Genomic DNA, 24,493 nt, shown 5'->3' with positions numbered 1-24,493 from the left:
GTTTTAAATATAGCACCTGCTAACCTTACTGAAAGTTTCCTTGCTGCATTATTTCAAAGGCAGGACAGAAGTCACTAGTTTTCTTTGTCCTTAACATTCAGTATTTTCTATATTTTTATTATGTTCTCACTTTTTTACTGCTTATCTAAAGCATGCATGTTCCTTTGCTTTCTATATTAGTATTTTTCTATGCCTTGATTATTCATGTTCCTCATCTTGGGAACACTTCTAATTCTGGAGAAAAAAATATTATTGGGATGGGAGGTGAAACAAGGCACAGAAACTTGCCAAGCTGAAAAGTGGSGAATGATTGTAACCAAAAGTGCAAGGTTTTACTGAGAAAAATGTAACCTATTGAATTTTCAAAATCCAAAAATTTTGATGGGTTATGTGTTTCAAAAGCATAAGCATTTCTCATACAAGATTCATAGATATATTTTCATATTTTTTTTTAGTTTGTTGTAAAGGATTTTGTTGGACAGACAAGAAAAGCAAAAGTACATCTTCCAATGAATTTTAGCCACATCAAGGGTGATTTCAGAAAGGGGCCAATTTATATTCTGGATTTTTTGTCAACTCCAAGCTCAGGTGCTGGAGCCAGATTTTCTTCTGCTGCTTATATCGGGGACACTGCCAGTGTTCTGTGTGACTTAAAAATTATAGAATGATATGCCAGAAGAGGGGCAACATGCCAGCATGCATGCCGGATAGAGTTATACTYGATAGGCAACATCATCTTTTATTCAGTATCTGCTGAGTGAATCTCAGAAACACTCTCTGCCCCATGGAGATGACATTTCTCAGTAAGAAGGGAACAACAATCAAGAGGCACCCACTAATTAGCGAAAACTGTGGTTCCAAACACATTTTTTTATTCTTTTATCTCTCTGAGAGATTAACTACTGTAGAGACCAAGCCCCTGCATGACACTTTGAAAGCTAGAAAATTACAGCTTATACAAGCCTTTCTGTTTTTCCAGCTGCTGTGAATTTGATAAGAAATGCTGCAACTGAAGTCACGTCTAAACACCAGCCCCCCCAGCACGTTAAACTGTGCCAACACAATATTAAACACGGAACACTGTCTGCTTGTTGGTTAAATGGTAAGTTCATTAAGAGTAAGCAGTTTAGTTAAAATAAATCATTTCTTCCACCAACAATGATTGTGGTTTGTTTAGTATCTGCTGCAGGAGGCAGTAATAGAGATCTGTTTTTCTAGTAAATACAGTTTCATTTTAAAAAGTAATTAGAGTAGAATTTATATTTCATAATAATAAAAGTTGTCTGATGATTTCTAGAATTAAAACTGAGCATTGGTTTAACAACTTCAGTATAAATGCACTGATCTACTTCATCTCCACTGCTAGGAACTCTAAGATAAATAGCAGGATATTTTTGGCAAAAATTCTATGGAGTCATTTAAGCTTGCAAGATATGAAATGTGAAATCTATATATTTTTGCACCTAGAAATTTTTTTTATGTATATCACCTACCTTCGCCTTTCCCAAATGATTTGTGATTTGTCCACAATTACCCACCAGGCCACAGCCATGCATGGGGAGAGATGCAAAGCCTGATGAAATCCCGTAAGAGCCCTGGTCTGCCTTTTTCCCATAATTTCCTTTCCCCATCGTGGGCTGTTTCATATAAGCCATGACCCCACAGGACTAGGTACTGCTGCGATGGAGAGGAAGTTAAGTCTCACTGAACCTGAGACTAGTTTTGTGTAGTTTTGCAGGAGTGTGCCAGAGGAGAATAACCAGAGAGAAATATGGCATATGTAAGACATGTACTTCAACTGTATGTAAGAGGTATACTTTCATTTGCTCTAAACAGTACATCAAGTGTTAATGGTCTTTTTTTGATTAAAATCTCAGTGTTTCTTCATGATACAAACATAATCTGGATTTAGATCAATCTAGAAAATAAGAAAAAAATGTTWAAATGGCTATTAGGTAGAAGGCAAAATCATTTATTTAATTAATCATTAGCCTCCAATCAAGAGCAATATTGTGTACCTCACTAGCGTGTTCATTACCTGCCAATAGGTAGCTCTAGTCAAACCCTGGCAAAGCTGCCTTATCCACCCTTCTTCAGAAAGACATGCTCTATATCTTAGCTCTGTGATACAGAGCCTCCTTAGCAGGATTTTTTTGTAAAGCATACAAACAAAAAATCCCCTGAAATGTAAACATGCATATGTTTAACTGCTTTGCAGATTGCAACATAAGCTAATATAACARCTTTTGGTAGCACAGTTCTCGTTATCACAGATCTGTTACCACACCTTTTGAACAAAAGAAAACTGAATTCCTCCTGAATTGCCTTCATTTGAGAGTCTGTTGTCACACTTAGAGCTCATGTTGCTGACTTCTGTTTCCCATTAGAGAAAAATGAAGTAATTTTTTTCAAGTAATTTCATCCAATGTCAACAGCCTCATTTCCAAAGACAGATTGCTAGTGTTTTTTATGTTAGTTTCTCGTTTGGTTTTTGATGTTCAAAATTAGGGAGTGACCTTCCTTATTCCACCATTATTCCATCCCAGCAGCTTTGGCAGGTTGGCATCCTTTTGCCTTACCTTAAATCAGGTATCTATTTTACCTACTAGTTCAGAATATGAGCTTTAAATAATGAACAGCTAGTTTCACAACATACACAACCGTGTGTTTGTTAAGAAAGTAAAATCTGCCCAGGTTTCCGTATGGCAATGCTGACTTCAGGTGCTTACTGCAAATCATCGTAACACAATTTCTTTCACTATATACCTCCATTAGGCAGGGCTAGATCTGTCCAAGAGGCGGTCACCCTAAAAATGACATTGGATTMTTGAATTGGGCTGTTGGAGCAGGAAGGTATAAGTTTCACCCTGTTGCTGCACTGCAAAGTTATGTTCATGAGGCCCCAGACAACTTTGGGCACAACCACACACCAGTCAGTTTGCCTGTACCAGACTCAAGAGGAAATCAAGAGGACAATAGGCTCTTTGGAGGGATCTTGTGAATCCACAGAGCAGCTGAAAAACCATCTTAGTAGTACAGAGAAGAAAAGGCAAAAGCATCAAATGAAAACTAAATATCAAGGGACATTTGAAAGAAACAACAAAAGAGTAATCATTCTAATGAAGCAGGAAGCAGGGAGACATGAAGAATTGCTTTGTTAGACATTTGCCACCCACACCCAAAGTATTTAAATTCCAGGAGAAAAAAAAGGCAACATGCAGAGCATAGGAACACAGTTTCAAACCACATCTATTATAAAAATGTGCTAGCACGAACTTCATTTCTTTCCCACCACCCGTAGTTCTCCAGACCTTCCAGGGCAAATTTCTGGGATCTTCTCACAACAAAAAAGATGAGGTAGCCACTCCCAGCAAGTGTGCACAGGGCCAAGAAGTTAGCAAGAACCCTCAGAAATCGAGTCAAGTGAATATTTTCTTCTTTTCGGCTCTCCTGCTCCTCCACAATAGCTTCCTGCGCTTGTTAGAAACAAAAGAGTGTTATTAGCAGCACTTTCAGAGTCAGTCTCAACAATGTCTCTTTAGCTGTTAGAAGTCAGTTAAATAAATTGTGAAGATGCCAATGCACGCCTGGTCACCATGTGTGGAGAACAGCTTATATTGTCTCAGAAAATCTCTTTTGGACCCTGGTGGACCCTGGGGTTTTGGCTCCCCAGAGTTTGTTTTGCCTCCAGTGACCATGTCTCCATGGAGTCTTGTTACACCTGCACTCGTGCGCCAAAAAGCAACCAACGCTTTCTSTCAGCTTGTGAGGTGCTGTAAGGCTGAGTGACCCAGAAGGATAAATGTGTGACTAGCTGCCACAAAAGGAACTGTCACACTTAAAAATATGTGCATCTGTGAGAAATGGCAAAATGTTTCATTTTTAGAGTAAGCAGTTCAGGAGGAATAAAGACAGGAATCCCAAACAAGGCAAAAAGTGCATAGCTATATACTGCAGAATAAAATGTTTGCCCCACATTTACCCTTGGCCAGGACTGATAAATATCAGGACTGTGGTGTAACTTTAATGTCTAGCTCCCACTTGGCCAGCAAAAAGAGCTTTTGCTCTGAGATGTCCTTGTGAAAAGGGGGTTTAATTACAGCTTCTCACTTCAGAGAGGGAGATCGGTTGCCCAGTGGAGAAGCTAAACTCCTGCACTGTAATTATTATTATGTAAGTCTCTGCTTTTCTTACCACTTTTGTTTGTTACATAAATGAAAGGCAACTGCAGCAGCTCTTGAGCAAAACTCCCATGGCCTCACTCAGGCCCAAACTTCACACTTTCTCTCTCTGGTTCCTTGCTTGTTTGCAAAGATCATGGTAAAGCTGTGTGGGTTTATTTCTCAAGAATAAGTCTATCTCAACCAGTTTATATTATTCCCCATATAGCTTTCAGCAACTAACCCTAATAGCTGTGCAGGGAAAGCTCACAGACCTCGAGTTTTTCCAATCAGTATTTCTTCAATATTTGTTTTCCTGGGACCTTTTCTTTCCACTGTCTTTGACTGAATTTGTTGTTTTCTGCCTGCAGTTGGGAAGGTGGGCAGGGTGAGGTGGTATACCGGCTCTAACATCACTAATGCAGAACAGAAGGGTGAGGTGGGCAACTGGAAAACGCAACTACTGTTTGGTCCTCCAGCCCCCGTGTCGTATGTTGTCAGTGTGACCACAAGTCACACTCACTCATTGCCTCGTAACACCCTGCTGGAGTATTCCCTGTACATTATTATACTGAAAATTACAGTTTCCTTTAGAAATTGCTTTGGCATGTCCCAGTGACTCTGGTGTAGTAGCATTTTCTTCAACCTTCAACAAGTAATGTACCTTCTCTCCACCATTTTCACTGTGGTGCACCTCATATCCTGTCCCAGATCCCTCACAGAGTTACTGAGAAAATCATCATAGCCTAAAACTGAAAACAAGCCTGAGAATGCCTTGTATTGCATTGCAGACTGAGCTATGTTTCATAATTCATCTGAAAATAAAGCTTTCTCTTATGCAAGGAAGGCAACCTTTTTTTCTCATTGAAGTGAAAGTATAGACTCAAAATTCTGAAGCAAATTCTTTTGATAGGATGAATAGCCCTTTTTAGACAATGATATTGCTATCAAATGATATCTCATCAGAATAGAAAGAGAAGATGATAATGACAGCTTGGCAAAATGTCACCAGCATTAAAAAAGAAAACTGATATAAGCATCATAGATACCGGAAGCCACCAAAGATGAAGACAAGGAAAACATTATTTTACAGTAGAAACATTTTGCTAATACTGCAGTCACAGAGGACACAAAGGATGCTTCTTCCCCCACAACCAAAACAAAAGAGTTGTGACGGCAAGACACAAAGACCCCATCCCACAAAGGTATATAGCTTCCCAGTTCAAATTTAAGCACCTAAATCCCAGACACACTTGATATTTGACATTAGTTCTGTCTGGTTCGCATCACTGTGAAAGACAAATCAGTTTACCTCTCCTTAATAAGCTCTATTTTACCTTAAAGCTTGTTGTGATGGAAGCAAACTTATTATCTGCTGTCTCAGGATTGCCTATCAGGTAGTCCCAGCTTGTGAACATTTTCCAGCTGAAATTAAAACTAGTATCATCCCCACCACCATCTTCATTTGCATTTCTTGCCATTCTACAAAAGCCAGAAAGACACAAAAAAGCCCTGTTAGAACTAGTTTTGCTATCTGAGCTTAATTTTCAAATTGCTCCTAAAATTCTAACTTTGTTCTTAAAGAGCTACATTATTATTGCTGTCAGTCATGTTATACTAAATCCAGAAAGTTCAGTTTGAAACCAGAATGGAGAAAGATGGAGAAAGGATTTTCATTTTTTTAGACAATTCATGTCATCATTGCACACATTTTTGTGTGCTTCTTTCATCAGCATTGCAGAGGAACTCTGCTGGATGAGAAAGTCAATAGAAAACAAGATGTCAAGAAGATCTCTCAAATAGAAAGCTGTAGAACATCCTGAACTGCTGTAGATTTGATTAAAGACTTCACAAAGAGAAAAAAAATAAGTCTAAAATAACTAGCCAGAACAAAAGCTGGTCATACTAAACCAAGAATTCCCTAATACAGCTATCTATCTTGCTTTTCATCTCCTATGCACTTATAAATAAGATTTATAACAATATCCACAAACACGGAATTATTTCCTCAGTGATTTGACTTCATCTGGACTACTAGATTCTCTATTTCAAGGTGTAATAACATGCATTATACATACACACACACACACACATACAAACACACAAAACATACATGTATTATATTTTTTTTATATATATATATATATAAAAAACAATAATTCATGCAATAACAGTTGTCCTATTTCTGCATAATTTATCTCTTAATTCAACTCATTAAGGACAAAGGTGGAATATATTGGTAGAGTATAAACCATTTAGCCCTGGGTTCTTCATTGCTTTCTTGCTTAGGAAAATCCACTGCTTTTTTAAAGTTGACTAATGCAGCAGAGTTACGTTATTAAAACCAATATGTTCTATCATCAGGTTTCTAACATCACAGTGAAATATATATTCTCAAATACAGTCAGAGAACAATAAATAAATAATACTGAGCTGGCATAAACCCATGCCACTATTTTTGTTGTTATGGCCTAAATACGGTGGGACAAGGATCGTGAAAGGGTGTTGGGAGGATCTGCCCCACTGCTGCTTTCTAGACTAAGATAATTCCTTCTCAAGAGTTTCTAAAAGATAGCAAACAATCCAGCGGTAAGAAAATCTATTTCCTAGAAAAAAACAGGCCAAAACAATCGTTTACAAGTTGGTCAACAACAGGAATTTGGATATTTAACTGCATATTTGTGTTTACTATTGCCATTCAGCATGCCAGTATAACTGGCTGTTAGCGTATATAAATAGTATAACTTAGGTAATTTTTAGGATGAGACTAGATGTATTAGGTACATGTTCAGTGTTCAGATTCTCCAGAACACYGCTCCATCTTAAATTGTTTCATAAGTCATACCTTCTATCTTTTTTAGATGTAAAGATGCCCTTTTTATTCCTAAATACTCAAGAAAATGCTCTCCAAAATCATATTTCACAACTTCTGATCTGAACAATATGGAATCTAAATGTTGCCCTCAGTTAAATAGAATTAATTCCAACTAATGTGTTTATATTAACAATTACTGAGGAGCAAGCAGAGAAAGGAGTTAAAACCTTCTTCAAAACTTTCTTCATTTCAGTTTCTCAAAACATCTCTATGATGAGCCAAGAACACAAGGTGCCTGAAGGAGTTGCACAGGTCCCTCCCTTGGAATTAAAACAAACTGATAACTTTGAGACCAGAAATATTTCCACTTTATATTATGCACTGGTAGGGTTGCAGAGAGGGGCCTTAAATCTAAATGTTTTCCCCAAACATAGTAAAATTCCTCGTACTTCTTCCTCCCTCTTGCATGGGGTTATGCCCTTTCCCAGGTCCCAGTCACATGCAGAGCAATGCTAGCACCCCCAGTACACCACCTTTTAGCCTGTGTGCCAACTGTGCTGCTTTCTGGGGAAATGGCAACAAGCAGAAGATTGTAACAACCACTCTTGAGATTAGCTAAATATAGATCAGCACTAGACTCATGCGGCCAGGTAGAAAGTCAGTACATACAGTGTATGTTTTCCCAAGGGTATTTCCTTTGTTTGGGCCTTAGGGACTCTCTGCTGGAAGGACTTTTTTCTTTTTTTCCTGGTCTGGGTGGCAGTCGCTGAAATTTAATTCTCTGAGACTAAGATAATTCTAACCTTCACAGCTAGGCTATCGAAGAAATATTTTAAAAGATGCTCGCCAGCTAAACCAATGACTTTTTCACTGAAGTAGGTTGTTCTTTCTCCAGATATACACATGTGTAATTGAAGAAATTATTCTTCTTCCAAAATGCCTCTCACCCTATGCAGGAAACCATGAATTATTTGAAAAATGGAACATGAATTTATCCAATGCTCATGAAAGTGAAAAATACTGGCTTCAGCACAATACAGTTCAAACAGATTATCTGCAATTTTCTACTCTATATTCACAAGTGTCCTTGAATCTTAACCTGCAATGTTCTGAATTTTTTCACCCTAGGCATATTCTAAAGCCACCTTACTACCAAACTGCATTTATTGTGGTAGGTGGTTGTCTCACTTGAATCAAGGATATTAAAGATTATACTCAGTAGTGACATATCTCCTTTGAAATTAGCAGAATTACCACAGTTTATTCCAACAGTGAAACTAGCTATAAAGTATGACTGAATAAGTATTCTTTTTATTTCTGATCCTAGGACAAAATTGAAGTCCAGAATGCAAGATTGAAAAGGCCAGTGTCTCACAAATTGTACTGCTGAAGCCCTGTTTCACTTACCCATATGCTTCCTACTGTTTTTAATGTTATGTTATTAACATTATATTAAATATAGTTTTCCTTGGGAAAGTACTGTTGGAGATTATTTTGTCTGCCACAGGACACTAAGCCTTTACTATGACCAATAGCATTAATTCTTCTACACCACTGTGCAAATATGAGCTAACTGCTATAGTCTTGCTGAGAATCATTTACTGCTGCCTGTGAGTTATACACAGAATTATTTGCCATATGTTTCTTCCTTTCCTGTCGTCTTCCTTCTTAAAAGAATTTAACTCCAATAAGGTATTGTTAAAGGAAGAACAACTGAATTTCCTCGATGTAAGCTGACATTCTGCTCAATGGAGAGTACTACGAAAAGACRGGCCAACAGCTCTGTTCCTTACCTTATGTATTCATTTTACACATTTAAGTTGCAGGAGGGTTGTGCTATGTTATTTCAGTAAAGATTTTTCCCACTTCTGTGAGACTGTGACATGCTTGCTGGTGCAAGAAAAAATATATACATAGGCCTAAGGAATCTCATGAGACTTTGACGTAAACTAGCCTTTCCTTGCAATATAGTTCTATTGACCTTGCATTTGTCCTGTTCTTAAAATTATCATACTCCACGCATTAAAAAAAAAAATCTCAGTAATTCAACACTGGAATTATCTCTTTTTTAACACATCTTTACTCCAGAGCCAAAGAGAACTTACGTTCGAATGACAATCATAAAGCTGTAGCCAATAGTCCCAACKCCAACAAGGAAATATGAAAGAGGCATTCTGAACTTTAGCCATCCAATTGTCCTCTGGTTATTGTAATAGCCATAAAAGAGCACAGAATATTGTGCAAAACCCTGAAAAGTCAACAAAAATTAAGTAACATCACCAGTCTGTAAAATATGCAGATAAACAGAAATTGTATCAATAGCAATGAACTGAAACATGCATTTCCATGCATTTGAGGCAGTTATAAGCATACTATAATAAATTTTGAAATATATAAAAAAATCTCCTTTTGAAGTTTTTAAAAATACTTTGAATATTTCATGTTTATTTTCAGATCTCTTATCCTTAAAACTTTTCTTGGGCATTACAGTTTAATGAGTCAAAACTTTTTTATCCACATACCTCTTGTTGAAAAGAAAACTTTTTCATCCACGTACTTTTTGTTGTAAAGACAGAAACACTTTGTTTTACAAAATTTGTTTCACGAAGCATAAAAGTATGAGAAATATGAAAGTATGAAAGTAATTTCAACAAAAATGTCAGATTAGTAATTTATTTTCCACATTTGTAAAATTTCCTTGCATGTCCTGTTTGGTATAACATTCTCATACACTTTCTACCCACACTACTCTGTCAAGAAATGTTATTTGCTGTTCACARGTGATATACATTATTCAACAGGTAGCTGCATTTTATTGAATGATTATTATGTATGCACAGGATTTTTTAAGCCTATCTTCCAAAGCTATAAAAAGTGCAATGTGAGTGTATCATCTTTTTCAGAAATTCAAATTTATTCCCTTTTTTAAAAATCTTAATGTGAATGACCTTTTCTTTGGGTCAGATTGTTGATTTTGCAAAATAATTTACTGGTGTACAGTCAACTACAGGTAATTTCTGGGTTCTAAAAGTAATCAGAATAGTTAAAGCTTACTGATAATCTTCAGGTTACAGCAAGAATTCACCACCTTGGAAGGACACCATATTCAGAAACCTTTACAAGGACAGCTCAGGTTATGCACAGCAGTGGCAAAGCTCTTGCTGGACATAATGAATTCAAGTCAAATGCAGAGTTCAGTGAAAATGTAATTGGTGGATAGATTGAGCATTATTTTGACACTAATACAGTGAGCTTAGGATTTCTTGAGTTAAAACAGCCATTCACTTCTCTTCTGCTGCTAGTATTTCTTAAAATAAATCCTTTAGATTGTCATGCCATTAGACTAATATCCTTGTATATTATCAAAGACATGCATATGATTTATTGTAGCTCTTACTATATCTGAAAAAAGTCTTGGTGTTATCTGCAAAACCTCATCTGCAATTCTYGTTAAGGTGAAAATAAATTATTAATATATGATAAATAACAGGAGTATTCAAAATGTCTTGGTTTGATAATAAATATATTTCATTTTCATTAATATCGGACTAACTTTTAGAGATGTRCAAGGATATAACAGATAATAGTATTTGCTTCTCTGATAAGGGAAATATTATTATAGAACAATTTTATTACTAATTACTAGTAGAACACCTACACTGATCAGGGCACACTCAGATGCAATAGCTTGCCTTTTGCATCTTTATGTTTATTACAGCATCTTATAATTCTGTGTTAGCCTGTGTTTCTGTACAGCCAGTGCAGTTCTGGAAAGCCTTTTGGATCCCTCAAAGTATTAAAATATCTTTTAAGTCACTGTGCTCTGTCAAGTCAGAGATAATCCCTCTACTGTGCATAATTCAGTATGTTGTTTCCTGGCCTTTGCCTACAGCACTTCACCATGAAACTTGAAATATTTTTAGCTGTGTAAAGGTAAGCATACATGGAAGATCATTTTCACTCCTTCCTCAGTCTAACATAAAAGAAGAGTGAAATAATAATATTGGTCAAAAACATTATTATAATGAGCCTTGAGAGTCTGATTCCTTTAGATTTGGACTATTGTCTGATCTGTAGAATATACAGTGTTAAAATTGAATTCCAGGTAGAATATGCATGAATCCAAAACTACTTCTCTTTGCCATGTCAATAAAATGAGTGCAATATTAAGGACAACAAAGCAAAGAACATTTTGAGCTCATCTTTTGTTCCCCATTTTGAAGATTGGTGGGTATTTTTAGAATGTGAAATGATGTTTGGTGATATGTATTCAGTCACTTATAACTTACTTTGTAGCATACAAAAGTTGCTATCAGATAAACAATAATATTTCCTACTATGTTTAACTAAAGATGTCATTGCCTTTGGAGAATGTTTGTCAATCTGACATGCCTCAAGAAAGTTCTTTTGAATCTGAACACTTCAGGGGATTTATCTCTTTCATTGCCCTATTCTACATTTTTATTGCCATCAGATTTGCTCCCTGTGTTAACTGCTGCTGTTATTTGCTAGACTTTCTTCTTCAGAGCTGTCAGACCCTGTTTCTCTCATTTATTATAAAATTCCCTTCTCCTTCCACCATCTGTCTTCATTCATCTCTTTTTTCTCCAATCCATTTCTTTCAATACTTTCTTCTCATTCTCTGTATAAACCTATTCACCTTTCTACTGTCTTTACAAAAGCTCTAAGTTACTATATGATTAATTTTTCTCCAATATCTCCCTGTTGTTTTAACCTCTCATTTTAAAATGTCATCATCATTATCTAATTTCCCAGACACATCTCTAAATGTATTCTTTCCGTCACTTAAATATAACTCCTGATGAACCAAATGCAATGTTGTTTTATGTAATAGTCATTGCAAAATGTTATTCAGATGGCTCTTTAGAAAGGCCAAGAGCCCTTCTACCCTTAGTAAGCAAAGGGGGCTCACCATTTTATGTGACCAAATAGAGCAGAAGTTGTCTGATCACTTTATATACATTTACAGTCAAAAGACAGATAAACATACCACTTTATACTTGTTATATATTTTTTTTAATTCAGTGGTTTACAGTGAGTAAGCCTGAAAGAATTGCCTGTAAATGAGAAAATTAGCGTATTCAGTTCAGTTTTCTCCTACATTCTGTAGTCTTCCAACCAGATTCCTCATCTGCTGATAGATGAAGATGGAAAATAGAGCCAAGAAAAGCTAAATAAAGGACGAAAATCTGGAGTCATTTGAGGCTCTACATAAGAGTATTGAGCTACAAACAGAGGGACCTTATCTGGGCTTTTGTCCAAGATCTGTATGTCACAAGATTAGGGACCTCTACACACACTAACCGTAGTCAAAAATGGCAATAATAATGGGAGGCATAGCCACTATACCCTTTCTATGTTTTTTCAGGAGGGATAAGAGTTTTCTGTACATTGTCAGAAAAAGAGGTAGGAAAATCTGCCTCTGCCCCCTCCGAGTTGCTGACGTAGACCCTGTGCTGTTCCCTCCACCAGCACGGTGGAGTTGGACCTCATGGGCGGCAAATCCAAACGGAGAGGATACTTTTAGAAGAGCCCTTCTGCTGACAGCTGAAGCGGCTGAGGTGTAAGCTGGAGGAACCTGTGTCTGAGTTTATTTGTCCCCAAAATGGGTCTGCTTCCAACATCATATCTTTGCCTGCTGCTGTTAAAACAACTCAAGWGCTGAAAGATATGTATATGCACAGCTCATTGAAAGTCTTGGTACTCCTTATAGAAAGGAAAGAGTGCAGCAGATTGAGGGAGAAATCACACACCTAAATGGATGCTGCTTCTATTATCTGAAGGAAAATTGTAACTAGATGTGAGGAAGAGTACTTTTTGATGACAGCAACTGCAGGCCATAAAAAACTCTAACAGCCTTCTAACAAAGATACTGTAACACCAATTTTATTGTCAGCTGGCTTTATACAAAATTGTATCATCTTTGTATAAAGAGACCAACTACAGAGACATGCCATTGTGAAAAATTAGACAAAAATATGTTTTCACAGAGTAAAAGTAGTATGACATACTTAAGAAAGTACCATTAAGGAAGTATAGGAGGTGTAGTTCCCCAGGGTAGAATGGGCATCACATCAACAGTAAAGAATTAGAGCATGTGTCTCAATACATCTAAAATAGCTGCATATGCCACAAGACTGAGAAAAGCTAAAAATAATATTCTTTGTTTTAAAAAAAAGACCYACAGAGCATGTTTTGTTTTGTTTTACTTTTCTTCTTTTTTCTAATTCATACTGCTTCCTTGGATTTGGAACCTTAACTCACATAAACACAAAGGGCCACTTTCACCTGTAAGGAATGGATGGCAACCAGAGATGTGAATCCAGCCTAAAGACTTTTTCCCGTACATCTTTTTATTGCTAAAAATACTAAAATGTGCACGTGGACACTAGACTTCAGTATGATATGTTTTACCTGAAGGAAACATCTATCTTCAGAATCATGAAAAAATTAGGTAAATTATTTCTATTTCTATTTTTTCCTGAAATATTTCATACAAAATCTCTGAATATTAAATAATGAAGCAAAAGTCGACAATAAGCAAAGAGTATTGTGAATATGCAGTGTTGCAAGAATATGTACTTACACTAAAATCCCAGAGAGTAGCAAAGTTCATAGCACTTGCTTCTTCAGCTCTTGGGACAGTTTTTCTAGGTAAAGAGCCATATGGCTTTCCCATCAAAGCCTGGAACCAAGAAATGAGAGAAATTTACATTTTAAAGCAAAATACTAATAAAGGGAAGGAATATAGATCTGACAATTGTTAGGAAGACTTATTTTGTGCAACTTAACTGTTTAGTGAGTATGACCTACTTCTCCACTTCTTTCCATTCCTCCTCACGTTAATAATTGGAACTATGTTAAAAGTATGCAGTAATGGTAAGGTTTTTTAATTTAAAGTGATGTTCTGCTAGCTTCAATGGATGGTCATGCTGTGCCTCTTACATTCAGAGGCAACAAAGAGGTCTGAACTCCTCTGAGGAGTGAGCTTGTCTTACAGACCAATGGATTCATTTTTCTCCCATTATCGATTTTGCTGCTTTGTTAATAGAACTGTATGGGCAGATGCTACGGATTTAGGTTCTGGATGATGACAGTCAGGATGCTGAAAGTCTTCTTCTTGCTGGTGAGACACTTGCCCAGTATATGTCCTCACTGGGCCCTCGCAAGGCCTCACCCTGGAAATAGTTGGCATTTTCTCAGTTTTTGTTTCAGTGGAAGATAGAGCTGTTAAAATGCAGTACTAGGAAACTGTTGGAAACTCTTATCTGATCTTTTCACATCTGCTCACTAGGAGATAAGGAAAGAGGATATGAAACAGTGAAATCATGGAGATGGCACAACACTTTTAATTTCATACAAGTCCTCTTTTTAGGAAGACGCTCTAGCGGCCCAAAGGTACTAGATAAATATTACATTGCACAAAAGTGATTTTTGCTTGAATTACAGCATTTTTAACAGTGAAGCAAACAGCTCAAAATACAAGGGGCTTCTCTCATGCCTTATCCATATGTGCATGTTAAAGCTGCTGAAAAGGACCCGTGCTGCCTAACAAGCCTGGAATATATCTTCATAATGTACATTATGTCAAGATATACTCAGCTGCTGCTTAATCTCAGTCCCTCTGCTTGGTTCTCCACATACAAAAACACAACACTGGCTCCATCCCAAACCACGTGAAGTCATTTGGGGAAGATATTTTACCTGCAGATATTTTTAAGTCATGTCTATTTCAAGAGACCTCTCTAGAATCAAATGTCCATGAAGAAAGTACACCTTTACAGCCTTTGTACAACTTCATAGCTCTTAATGCATAAAGATGTTACAAAATTAGTTGATAGTCCAGTTTTATGAAATCTTACAGCAAAGACAGAAATTCATATAACAATTTTCAATGATAATTTAAAGCATTCTCACCTCAGGAACCATTACAAGTCCAAAGGTGAGTCCAAAGAGAATCATGTTTATTCCGTACATCCAGCGTAAGAATATGAAATAAGAAGCTACTGATGAGCCAAAGTGACCTATGAAAACACAAGATGTGAAAAAAGGGCAGATGGGTTAGTCCATTTGTGCTTCTCTACTTTAAGGTAAAATTGCTCAAAGTTTGTGTAAAATAAATAAAACCAGGGGAGGCTTTTCATTTTCTTTATTACTATAACCTTAATGCCATTTTTCCAGATTGCATACTAACATTCAATGACTTGACAAAAAATAAAAAACAGAAACAAAAAAGCATAAGTGTTATTTAGACACACTATTTGTAGTCATGTAAAATACTGTCATATTTACTTATTCAAAATCTTCTAATAGCAGCATTCAAAGAGAATCACCCTTTTTTCATTTTTCCTTTTTTTCTGATGTGCATGGGAGTGTTTTTGACATGTTAAGAAGTACCAGCCCAGTTTTAATGGGAAGAAGTACCAAATTAGCCAATGGGAACAGTCTTTCCAAAGGCGCAAAGTACTTGTAAGTGCTTGTCTAACCCAGTTACTGGTGTGGTAACTGGAGTTGTTCACCGGAGAAGAAAAAAAGTGTTGTATACCCTTTCCTTCTTTTACATTGCTATTGATGTACTCCACCCGCACCCAGGTGCAGAGGCAATCCCATCCAACCAAGTGCACAGAGGAAGCCTTGGACTACACCGTTGATGCAGCGCTGTGCAGGGAGGAGGAGGCTGCAGAGGAATCATAGTGCAACAAGGGCCTGATTTGACTGATATCTCTGCAAGTGAGGCCAAAGAGAAGTAGCAGTTTGAATTCGATGCCAGCTTGCTGCAGCACTGCTTCTGCTGAATATAGAACAGCTGATGGTCTTGTTCATCTGGCTGTTAGAATTAGGAAAATACCAGATTTCATTTCTATTACCAGTCATTCGCATGTAAAAACTGACCTTCTCACAAGTTTTCTCACACACACAGTCTAGTGAAGGAGTCTGATGCACTCTGATGGCAATAATGAGAGGYGAATCTCTCTGTGCATAGGAATTTAGATTGGTGTATCCACACTGTTTTGCAAAGTCCTGTAACAGATTTTTTTCTTTTGTAATATGCTGTTAACACAGCTGGTGCCATCTGTGGTTTAACTATGCACTTCTTATCATACTAACAGAATCAGTAGAAAACTTAATATGCTTAAACTGGTATAACCCCACAGTATTAGCAGACATCCATTTTTAAGAGGCATTTATCAGAGCTGCGCAAAGGRAGAAACAAGCCATTTTGTCAAGGATTTCAGCATTTCTAAAGCTGCTTGATTCACAGTTCAGATTGAAAACAATTTTGAAATTCTCCATGAAGAAGAGGACAATCTTAGCAGTTGTCTATCTACTGGGGAATCTGGGCACAGGCATAAGGCGAGAGACACTTAGTCAGTCAGCCTGGCTGTGCTATGTCAATTATCCCATTACAACCCTACAGCCCTTTGGGATGCCATGGACTCAAACAAATTAAGTGCAGGGAGTCAGGAAGGTTTCTGGTAGCAAGCAACCTTTGATGCCGTAGGACCTTCCCTGCTGTGTGTTTTGTTTTGGGTTAATCCTAATATTCCCTCCTGTCAGAAATAGCTTCCTTTCATGAATCTAGTTACAGTACAAAAAATGCCATCCTGATGAAATCACTGTTATGCATCCACCTGGAACATCTGTATTAAGACACTGCATTGGAATTACACGTATTAGTATAGTTATTGCAAATCACAATGCACAGTCTGATATTGACCTTAACTTCTTTTCATCCAAGAGGCAGGAACAGCAGCYTCTTTTAAGAGGAAGGCTCAGATGGGGATGAAGATAATTTAGCTGTGGATGCCCTCCTCCAGAATGGGCAGGTCCAAACAGGGGACAGCAGGAAATGTGGAAAATGGTACATACAGCCTGTGCCAACTGTGAACAATGGTAGTCCTAGTCTCACCAGATGTTTGAATCCACTTTGAAGTGCAACATGTTCAAGGGATGGATGAAAGTCTAATATTTTAAAATAGGCATCAGCCATCCTTTCCAGGTTGCTGGTGCATCATCCACAGCCTTGCTATACATTGGGATCCATAGTTCAAATGCCAGCTGTGGAATGAGGAGACTCACTGTCCCAAAACGGCAATGTGCACCTCCCATAAAATTCTGGTGCACAGATATTATTAAATGTCTATTCTGTAAGAAAAAAGCAGTGGCCTGGAAGAGTCAGACCCAGCTGAAGGGGGCTGTGATAAAAAGGGCATTCGTTACAGAAGGGAATATTGTGAAAGTAGGAAGAGCTAAAGAGGAAAATTTTTCTGTTAGGGCTTAGATGTAGTAGTACTTTTTCTATTCTTTTTATTAATCTCTTTACTTCTTCATTATCTGATTTATTATTAGCAGATGATATTGCTGCACAATAATCAGAGAAAGGAGAACTCTTTCAGGGATTACAGTATAGAAAAAGATCTAAACATTAGCAATCCTCCTGTCTCTTGTCCATATGCCCACCAGAGACAAGTCTTTTGTAAAGTTTAAATGTGTGGGTAATGTGACTTTGCAGTTTGGGTTATAGTATGAAACAACTATAACAAGGGTGTGTCTTCTCGTGCCAAAACAATGATTAAGATTTATTCCTCCTATAAGAAGCTTTTTTYAGCCTGTCTAAAGCACAGTGGTGTAATTGTTGAATTATCTGACTTGCTGTGGTCAAGGTGTTTCCTGGGTATCTATAAGCAGCCTTGAAATAAGAACCTGACTTGTTTTTTCAAAGCCGACAGGGACTCTTAGATTTACACAATATCGGCTGGTCTCCTTTGCAGATTACTCTGACTCATCTTAAAGAAGCCCCTTGTTTATTAAAAGCATCTTCCTGAAGTCTGTTTATAACTTCCCATCCAGACAAATCTGTGGTCAAAAAAGAAAAAGGATAAACCTTGTCTCCCTCACCATGGAAGTTTCCATGCAGAATGGCCACAACTCCAGGTACAGAGAGCTCTGACCACAACAACTACAAAGCTGCTTAGTGTGAAGTCCTGTCTTCCCTGATCTTTCTAGCATATAAGCAACGGTCCAGGGAAGCTTTCAGTTCAGTAGCACTGTCAGGCTCAGGTGTGTTATTTGCCACTGTTCAACACGTTCTTCACTTGACCTTTTTTACCTAAAGCTGTAGCTATTTCTGTTTACACGGAGTGTGTGAGGTCATTCTGTTGTTTTCATAAAGTGTGTTTATTATAGTGTTATTTTCTTCCTGTAAGTTTTCTGATSATATGTTATCAGTTAGAATTAACCCTGTACTCCAGCTATCTTAGCAACATTTGTCTGAAAGGAATGAATCTGTAGTTGTTCACTAAAGATATTGATTGGGACTGAAAAACCTATAGCCCTTGTTGTGGTATAGCTGCAATACCTTTTTCTTTTTAAATAGGCTTGAATTTGTTGGCCTTCCAACGTTAGTTGGCAATGGTTGGGTGACACAGCTACCTACCTTCTTTTGCTTGTGTGAGAGGAATCTTTTTACAACTTCTAACATTGTTTTACCAGTACAGCATATCTTTCTAAGTCAAGGGAATCTTCCCCAGAAGTACTCAGCTGATCTTTTGCTACTATATGGGACTTTCAATTATATCGTTTGCAACCTCCCTACAACCCAGGCTAATTTTGAGAATGGACCAACACCTAACAACACTAGAGTGTTAGCATCAAGTTGCTAAACAAGAGCTTCTATTACATGTTAACTTCTGACCTGCATAACAAAGGTGACAGTCAGATCTGTGTCATTTTATCAAAAATGACTTGATCTCCTTTGCTCTGTTGATCTTCTAGATTTCAAATGTAGGTATCATTATATGCCTACACTAATATTAATTTATAATGCAGAGATCATTAGTGCTGCGAAATGATTTCCTTTTGGACTGAAACTAGTCATGTTTGGTCTGTGTCCAGATACAATATTTAGAAGGACTGAAGGATAAACATTAGCTGCTCTAAGTGGATAAAAAATTTCATTTACTTGCCTCATTTTCTACTATAAACAGTTACTGCCATATTTGGTTGGGATTTTTTATAAGCAGCTCAGCTTTTAGATGAGAAAATGCAAATCATCCTCATGTAAGAGCACAGACATGACTTATGCTGAGAAGTAACTGGGTGGAAGCTAAGAGCTGTGAGGGTTTGCTGAGCATAAACAATCCTTTTGCACACGCATTTAACCAGACAGAGAGTTTCGCTATATAGAGTAGTTGCACATAAGTGTCAGTCTTTTATTCCATTCACAAACCTCTACCTTACACTTTCCGTTAATGGGATCATGTAGGATTCAAACAGAAGTTTCATAATTTTTTTCCCTCTTTCAGGCATTTTTGACATGGCCTGTTATACCCTGATAGTACCTACACTTCAGTGCTTAGTGGCTGCCTTTATGCTGAAAGAAAACAGCTCATAGCACAGCATCAAAAGTGATAATTAAGGATTATATACAAGTTTTACCTCTAGGTTTTTTTGGCCTGAAAGTGTTGCTTATTAAACTTTAATCCCATGATCCTTCTGTTGGAAGGAGCAGATCCTGTCTAGRAACATTTCCTTGCTAAATGTGTTCATCTGCCTGTTGAAGTACACCAAATCCATGTGTGTATGCATGTGTCCTAGCGGACAAAATTATCACAGAAGAAGCAAACCAGCTTAAACATGCCAAGGGGCACAATAACATGGAAGGCAGTTGTACAGACCAATCTCTGTGGCGGAGAACKGAGCCAGTGAATTTTGTTAGGTTCATGTGTTGGCAGGCTGTCGAAAGAGCAGAGGATTGGTATGCTGTGCTGAGGCTGTCTCCCACCTTACTAGTGTTTTGAAAGGTAGACTTATTGTGTGATAACTACGCTACAGGTCTGTTTGCAGCTGGCTGTTGTAACATACATTTGCAAAATTGAAAACTCTTTCTGAAAACAAAAGATTCCCAATTCCTCTTACAGGAGGACTTGCAATCTCCTTTAAATCCAGTTTGTCCTTACTACCAAGTCTATTGTTGCATGAATAACCAGGGACCACTGGGGACCATTGCTTAAAATTTCTGAATATGCAATATGATACCTAATTTTAAACTTTGACAGGATGTTTAAAATAGCTGAAGACTCCAATCAGTCACCTGGAATTCATTCTGTCTCACTTTAAAGAAATTCAGTGAATAATTACATACTAGGCAGAAAGGCCAGTCTTTGCTTTTTCTTGTATATAATTTAGAGATTATAGAAAAAGCAGTGATATTACCAGATAAACAAACTCTCCTTGTGCAACTCCAGACTGATAGATCATTCTTCAATTTTTTTTGTATAACCTGTACAGACTGAGCATTCGTTATATATATATTAGTGATTTTCCAGCTTTTGTTTCAGACTGGCTATGTTTCACAGATCTTTGGGACATCTCATATTTAACTAAAAGACAGTAGATTTAAATGGAACTTTTTCTTCGATATCAAGTTTTCTTAATTTTAAATAATCCAGGAAGATCAAGAAAATTAAAGTCCTCAATTGGCTGAGGACTTTAAATAACTCGGAAAAGGCCTGAGAAAATATATTTTATATTTTCAGTTATCACTAAATAAAATCACATTTTCCTAACTAAAGACATTTTTGTTTTCCTTCTGAAAATCTTGCCCAACTTTCTTGAGAAGTCTTTGCCTATTCTTAGTACGTAGTACAAAAGCTATGGAATCAAAGGAATTAAAAGCTATAGAATCAGAAGAATTAAGAAAAACATGAATCATCAGAATTTATTATTCTCTTCTATCTCCACACATAGCATTACTAGCCATCAGGTAATGCAGATGTTCTGCCTCATTCCTGCTCCCTCTCACAAATGGATTTCCAGGAGTGGTCCAAACAGCCTACTTTACCTGTCACAATTTGATATTTACTGCTTGTTTCACTGTTCTATCTCCTCCTGAAATGAGCTGTGGTGTAGCCAGTGCTCCAAGTGCCTTTACATTGCCCTATTTTGCCACATGAGACTACAGTTTGTGGGAACTAGCATGACTAAGCACTCACCACAAACATAATTCTGTCTAACCACAATATCTGTCTTTTAAATAATGATCCTGGTGTCCAATCATTTTCTTCAACCTTTCTTGAGTCTTTTGGGTAGACTACAGATCACAGAGTGGTTACAAGTGCTGCCGGCACCACCAAGAAGATTCTCTAAATTGTTCAATATGCCATATTTAGCACCTCTTGTGTAAAGGGAATTTTAAGCAACCAAAGATATTTTACTACCAGATTCTTTATAAACAGCATCACACATATCCTATTCCTTGTCTGATGTCAGGTGCTTAAGTCAGTAGTGTCCCTGTCATTGTACAAGTGGCTCCACTGAGCTCCAAAAGAAGAAATGGTTGGCGCAGTGACCTAGGAGTCAAAGATGAGTCCAAGCATCCTGGTCCTGGCTCAGTCCGTAGCCTCTGGAAACACACCTCCCCTTGCAGAGCTGCTTCTGTGGCTTCTTTTAACACAGCTGCACCTCTAAAGACAGCAGTTGTTAAGGACACTTCCTGGAGTTCACACATACCAGCTTGATGCTTGAAGCTTCTCCAACACGGTCTATATTTGATCTCTGCTCAAATCTGGAGATTTTGATCAGAGCTTGATATGAAAATGGTTTTACAAATGATCTCATACTGACTCTGCTAACCTGAATTTTTGAGAAGGCAGTGTAATCCTTTACTCAGACAATGCGCTTTGTTAAATGCCAAAAAATACAGGGTAACTCCTGGCCTATTACTGACTTGAAAGAGAATGAGTGATATGGTACATGTTCTATCTACGTATAAACTCAAATCACACTTAGGTTTCTATAAAATGTTGAAGCAGCAATTGTCTGGTCTCTGTGCCTCAACGGATCCTATTATCTTCTATTCTCTTTCTTCCATTTCAATCTGTCTTGCTTCTTTTTTTAATATCTAAACCACTTTTCTTTTTCCAGGACTTGGAAGACTCTTCCAGTCAAGAGGACCTTGAGCTTAGTATTGCGTATGAGGTACATGGTGAGAACTACTGCTTAGATTAACCAAGTCAAACATGTTATGACTTAAAACTATTTTCCTCAGCATTATTTCGGAGCTGTTTGTTTGAAATCAAAACTTGTTCCAGACTTTAGAGTTTTGGACCAAATTGTAGTCTAATTGCACTTCTTAAATTACTAATATTCAAAGCACAGGATTATTTCTGCAAGCAAAAGCAATTGCAACTCACCTAAGCAGTGAGCTGAGCTTATGGAACAAGTTATAACAGAAGAGCAGAGTTCACAGTCTTACTTCATCAGCTTACTAAAAGGTAATATCTTACTGTGATCTGGGAGCTTCCAGGTGACAGCAAAAATGTTGCTCATTGCAAGAGAGAAAATAAATAGATAAAGACACAGGACTAGAAAAATAACTCATATTTTACCAGGAGAGAAATGTGGCTGTTAAAAGTTATTACTAGCAGAACAGCTTGTGCCAGGACTACTCGTTTACAGAAACTAACAGAAACATCACTCATAAATCCTCAAGGTGCCTATTGCATGTCCCGACCAGTAAGAGACCATGTGCATCTTGCTGCTGGGTTTGATTTTATTTACATATATGCAGCAGCTTCTTCTAAACTCCACCCTAAACAAGTAGATAATCTGTTCAGCATTCTGTAGACCATATGTTTGAAGGCTTTATATAAATTCTCCTCAAGGGCTCTTTTGCAGTCCAAAACTCCACAAAATTCACAGTGTATTATTTTCTTGTGCTTCTGTTGTTCTAGTCATTGCATTTTGATGCAACTCACATCCAAAGGGACCAAGTCACTTTCTACTGCACTCTCAGCTGAAGCTCATCAGTAGCAGAGCTTTCCTAAAGTGCCCATGAAGTCAAGCCAAGTTTCCTTTAAAGAAAGGGCTGGAGATTAAATCTGTTACTGGAAGTGGAACATAAAGCTGACTTGTGTCAAAGAAATGCTCTCAAACATTGCTGTAGTACTAACTACAAAGTTTTGTTTACATTTATGCCTAATGTCCAAGATCATGATTTTTTCCTCTCTGTTGTATAGTGTTGTTGGAAATGAGAGAAGTAATGCCTAAAGATTCTCTTATATAAGGCTCAAAATGATGAAAAAAGTCACAGAAATAATTATATAAGACAAAGTAAAATGAAGGTAGAAAATAGCTGAATTCCAATAGCAGTTTTCCAGATTTAATTTCAGTACTGGCTTCTGATCTGTGATCTGTGTACTAGGGATTATTATGTGTAAGGTGACTAACACAGTCTCAAATATATTTTCAAATAGCTATAATATCAAACTCAATAAATATTAATGAAAGAAGAAATATTCATAACTTTTTATACTTTACACTTGATATGGACAGGTGTTTCTCAAATATAAAAAAGATATTTAAAATTCCCACATACATCAGGGCTATGATGCTAGGTACTATTCTTTATTACCTTCTATAAGTACTTACTTTCGATCTCCTTAATTTTCATTTCCCAGGGTATACAGGCTGTCTTAAAATTCTCAAAATCTCTTTGAAATTTCATCCATTTCTGAAAGGATCACAGAGAAAAAACACAATCATATCAGCATGTGCATGCCCACCCCTGGTCACTGTCTTAGATTCTCAGGGGAGATGGAAGGAGTTACCTGTAACTGATGTTTTCTACTGCAGCAAGCAATACTGCTAGCTCTGACTGAGAACTGTCTAGAAAAAAATGTGTTTTAACTATTTCTTCTTTGAAATTGGAAAAGCGATGAGGCTGGCTCAGGCCAGAGCTCTATCTATCCCTTATCTAACAACAGTCAAAAGTGGTACCTGAAGAGGATAACTGTATGTAATACTTCCATCTTAGTTCCCTCTCAGACCAGCTCTCAGCTCCTAAGCCAGATGGGGTTATTACATATTTCAAAACCCTTTGATGGATTTTCCTGCCATAAACTTTCCCTGTTACCACTTGAGCCAATGTAACCCCTTAAACATCCACAGTGTCCTCTGGCAAATAGCATTGCAGCAAAAGTGCTAGTTCGTGAAGAACCATGTCTTTTTGTTGGTTTTGAATGTGGCTCCTACTGGCTTCATTTGAAGCCCCTATTTCTTCCACAAGAAGAATGATTAAATAATCCCTTCCTTTCATATCATTCATTTTTGAGAATTGTKTCTGAGAATTTAATCTGTTCCCTCCTTTGCTATTCAAAATTCAGATCTGGATCTTAAACTGTGTTATTTAATTGAAACTACTTGAACCAGTATTTTATCTGTTGGATAAGCATAACTTTTATAATTGAGCTTCTTGTGCGCAGCTGAGTTTGAAAGTCTAATATTTTTCGTGAACGTTAATGCTAATTAAATGTGACTCCACAAAAATGTGTAGACACGAAAATGTGACAGTTGCCTGCAGAAAAGCCAGATAAACTAAGGGTAAACTTGGCCATAGCAAGTAGTCCTGCCAAATATTACTCTTAGGGTGTTTCTGCATAGCATTTGAGTTTGGAACAGGAGCATGCTTTAGAAATGAGTACAAACTTACCACACT

At 37.3% G+C, this 24,493-nt stretch overlaps 1 protein-coding gene across 1 annotated transcript in view; it reads right to left on the bottom strand.

The window, feature by feature from the left end:
• TMC1 (transmembrane channel like 1) overlaps positions 1-24,493 on the bottom strand; it is a 57,231-nt gene that overhangs the window by 16,665 nt on the left and 16,073 nt on the right. Inside the window, exons 6-11 of the mRNA XM_026064034.1 lie at positions 23,428-23,509; positions 14,914-15,020; positions 13,583-13,681; positions 9,081-9,223; positions 5,498-5,642; positions 3,277-3,471 (exon numbers count right to left, since the gene is read on the bottom strand). Of these exons, the coding sequence (XP_025919819.1) occupies positions 3,277-3,471; positions 5,498-5,642; positions 9,081-9,223; positions 13,583-13,681; positions 14,914-15,020; positions 23,428-23,509 (771 nt within the window). The remainder of the gene's footprint in view (positions 1-3,276; positions 3,472-5,497; positions 5,643-9,080; positions 9,224-13,582; positions 13,682-14,913; positions 15,021-23,427; positions 23,510-24,493) is intronic.

Source organism: Apteryx rowi, unplaced genomic scaffold, assembly GCF_003343035.1.
Source record: "Apteryx rowi isolate R43461 unplaced genomic scaffold, aptRow1 scaffold_207, whole genome shotgun sequence".
Taxonomy (NCBI): domain Eukaryota; kingdom Metazoa; phylum Chordata; class Aves; order Apterygiformes; family Apterygidae; genus Apteryx; species Apteryx rowi.
Note: the sequence above shows the minus strand (reverse complement) of the source record. Positions and strands in the feature narration are given on the sequence as shown.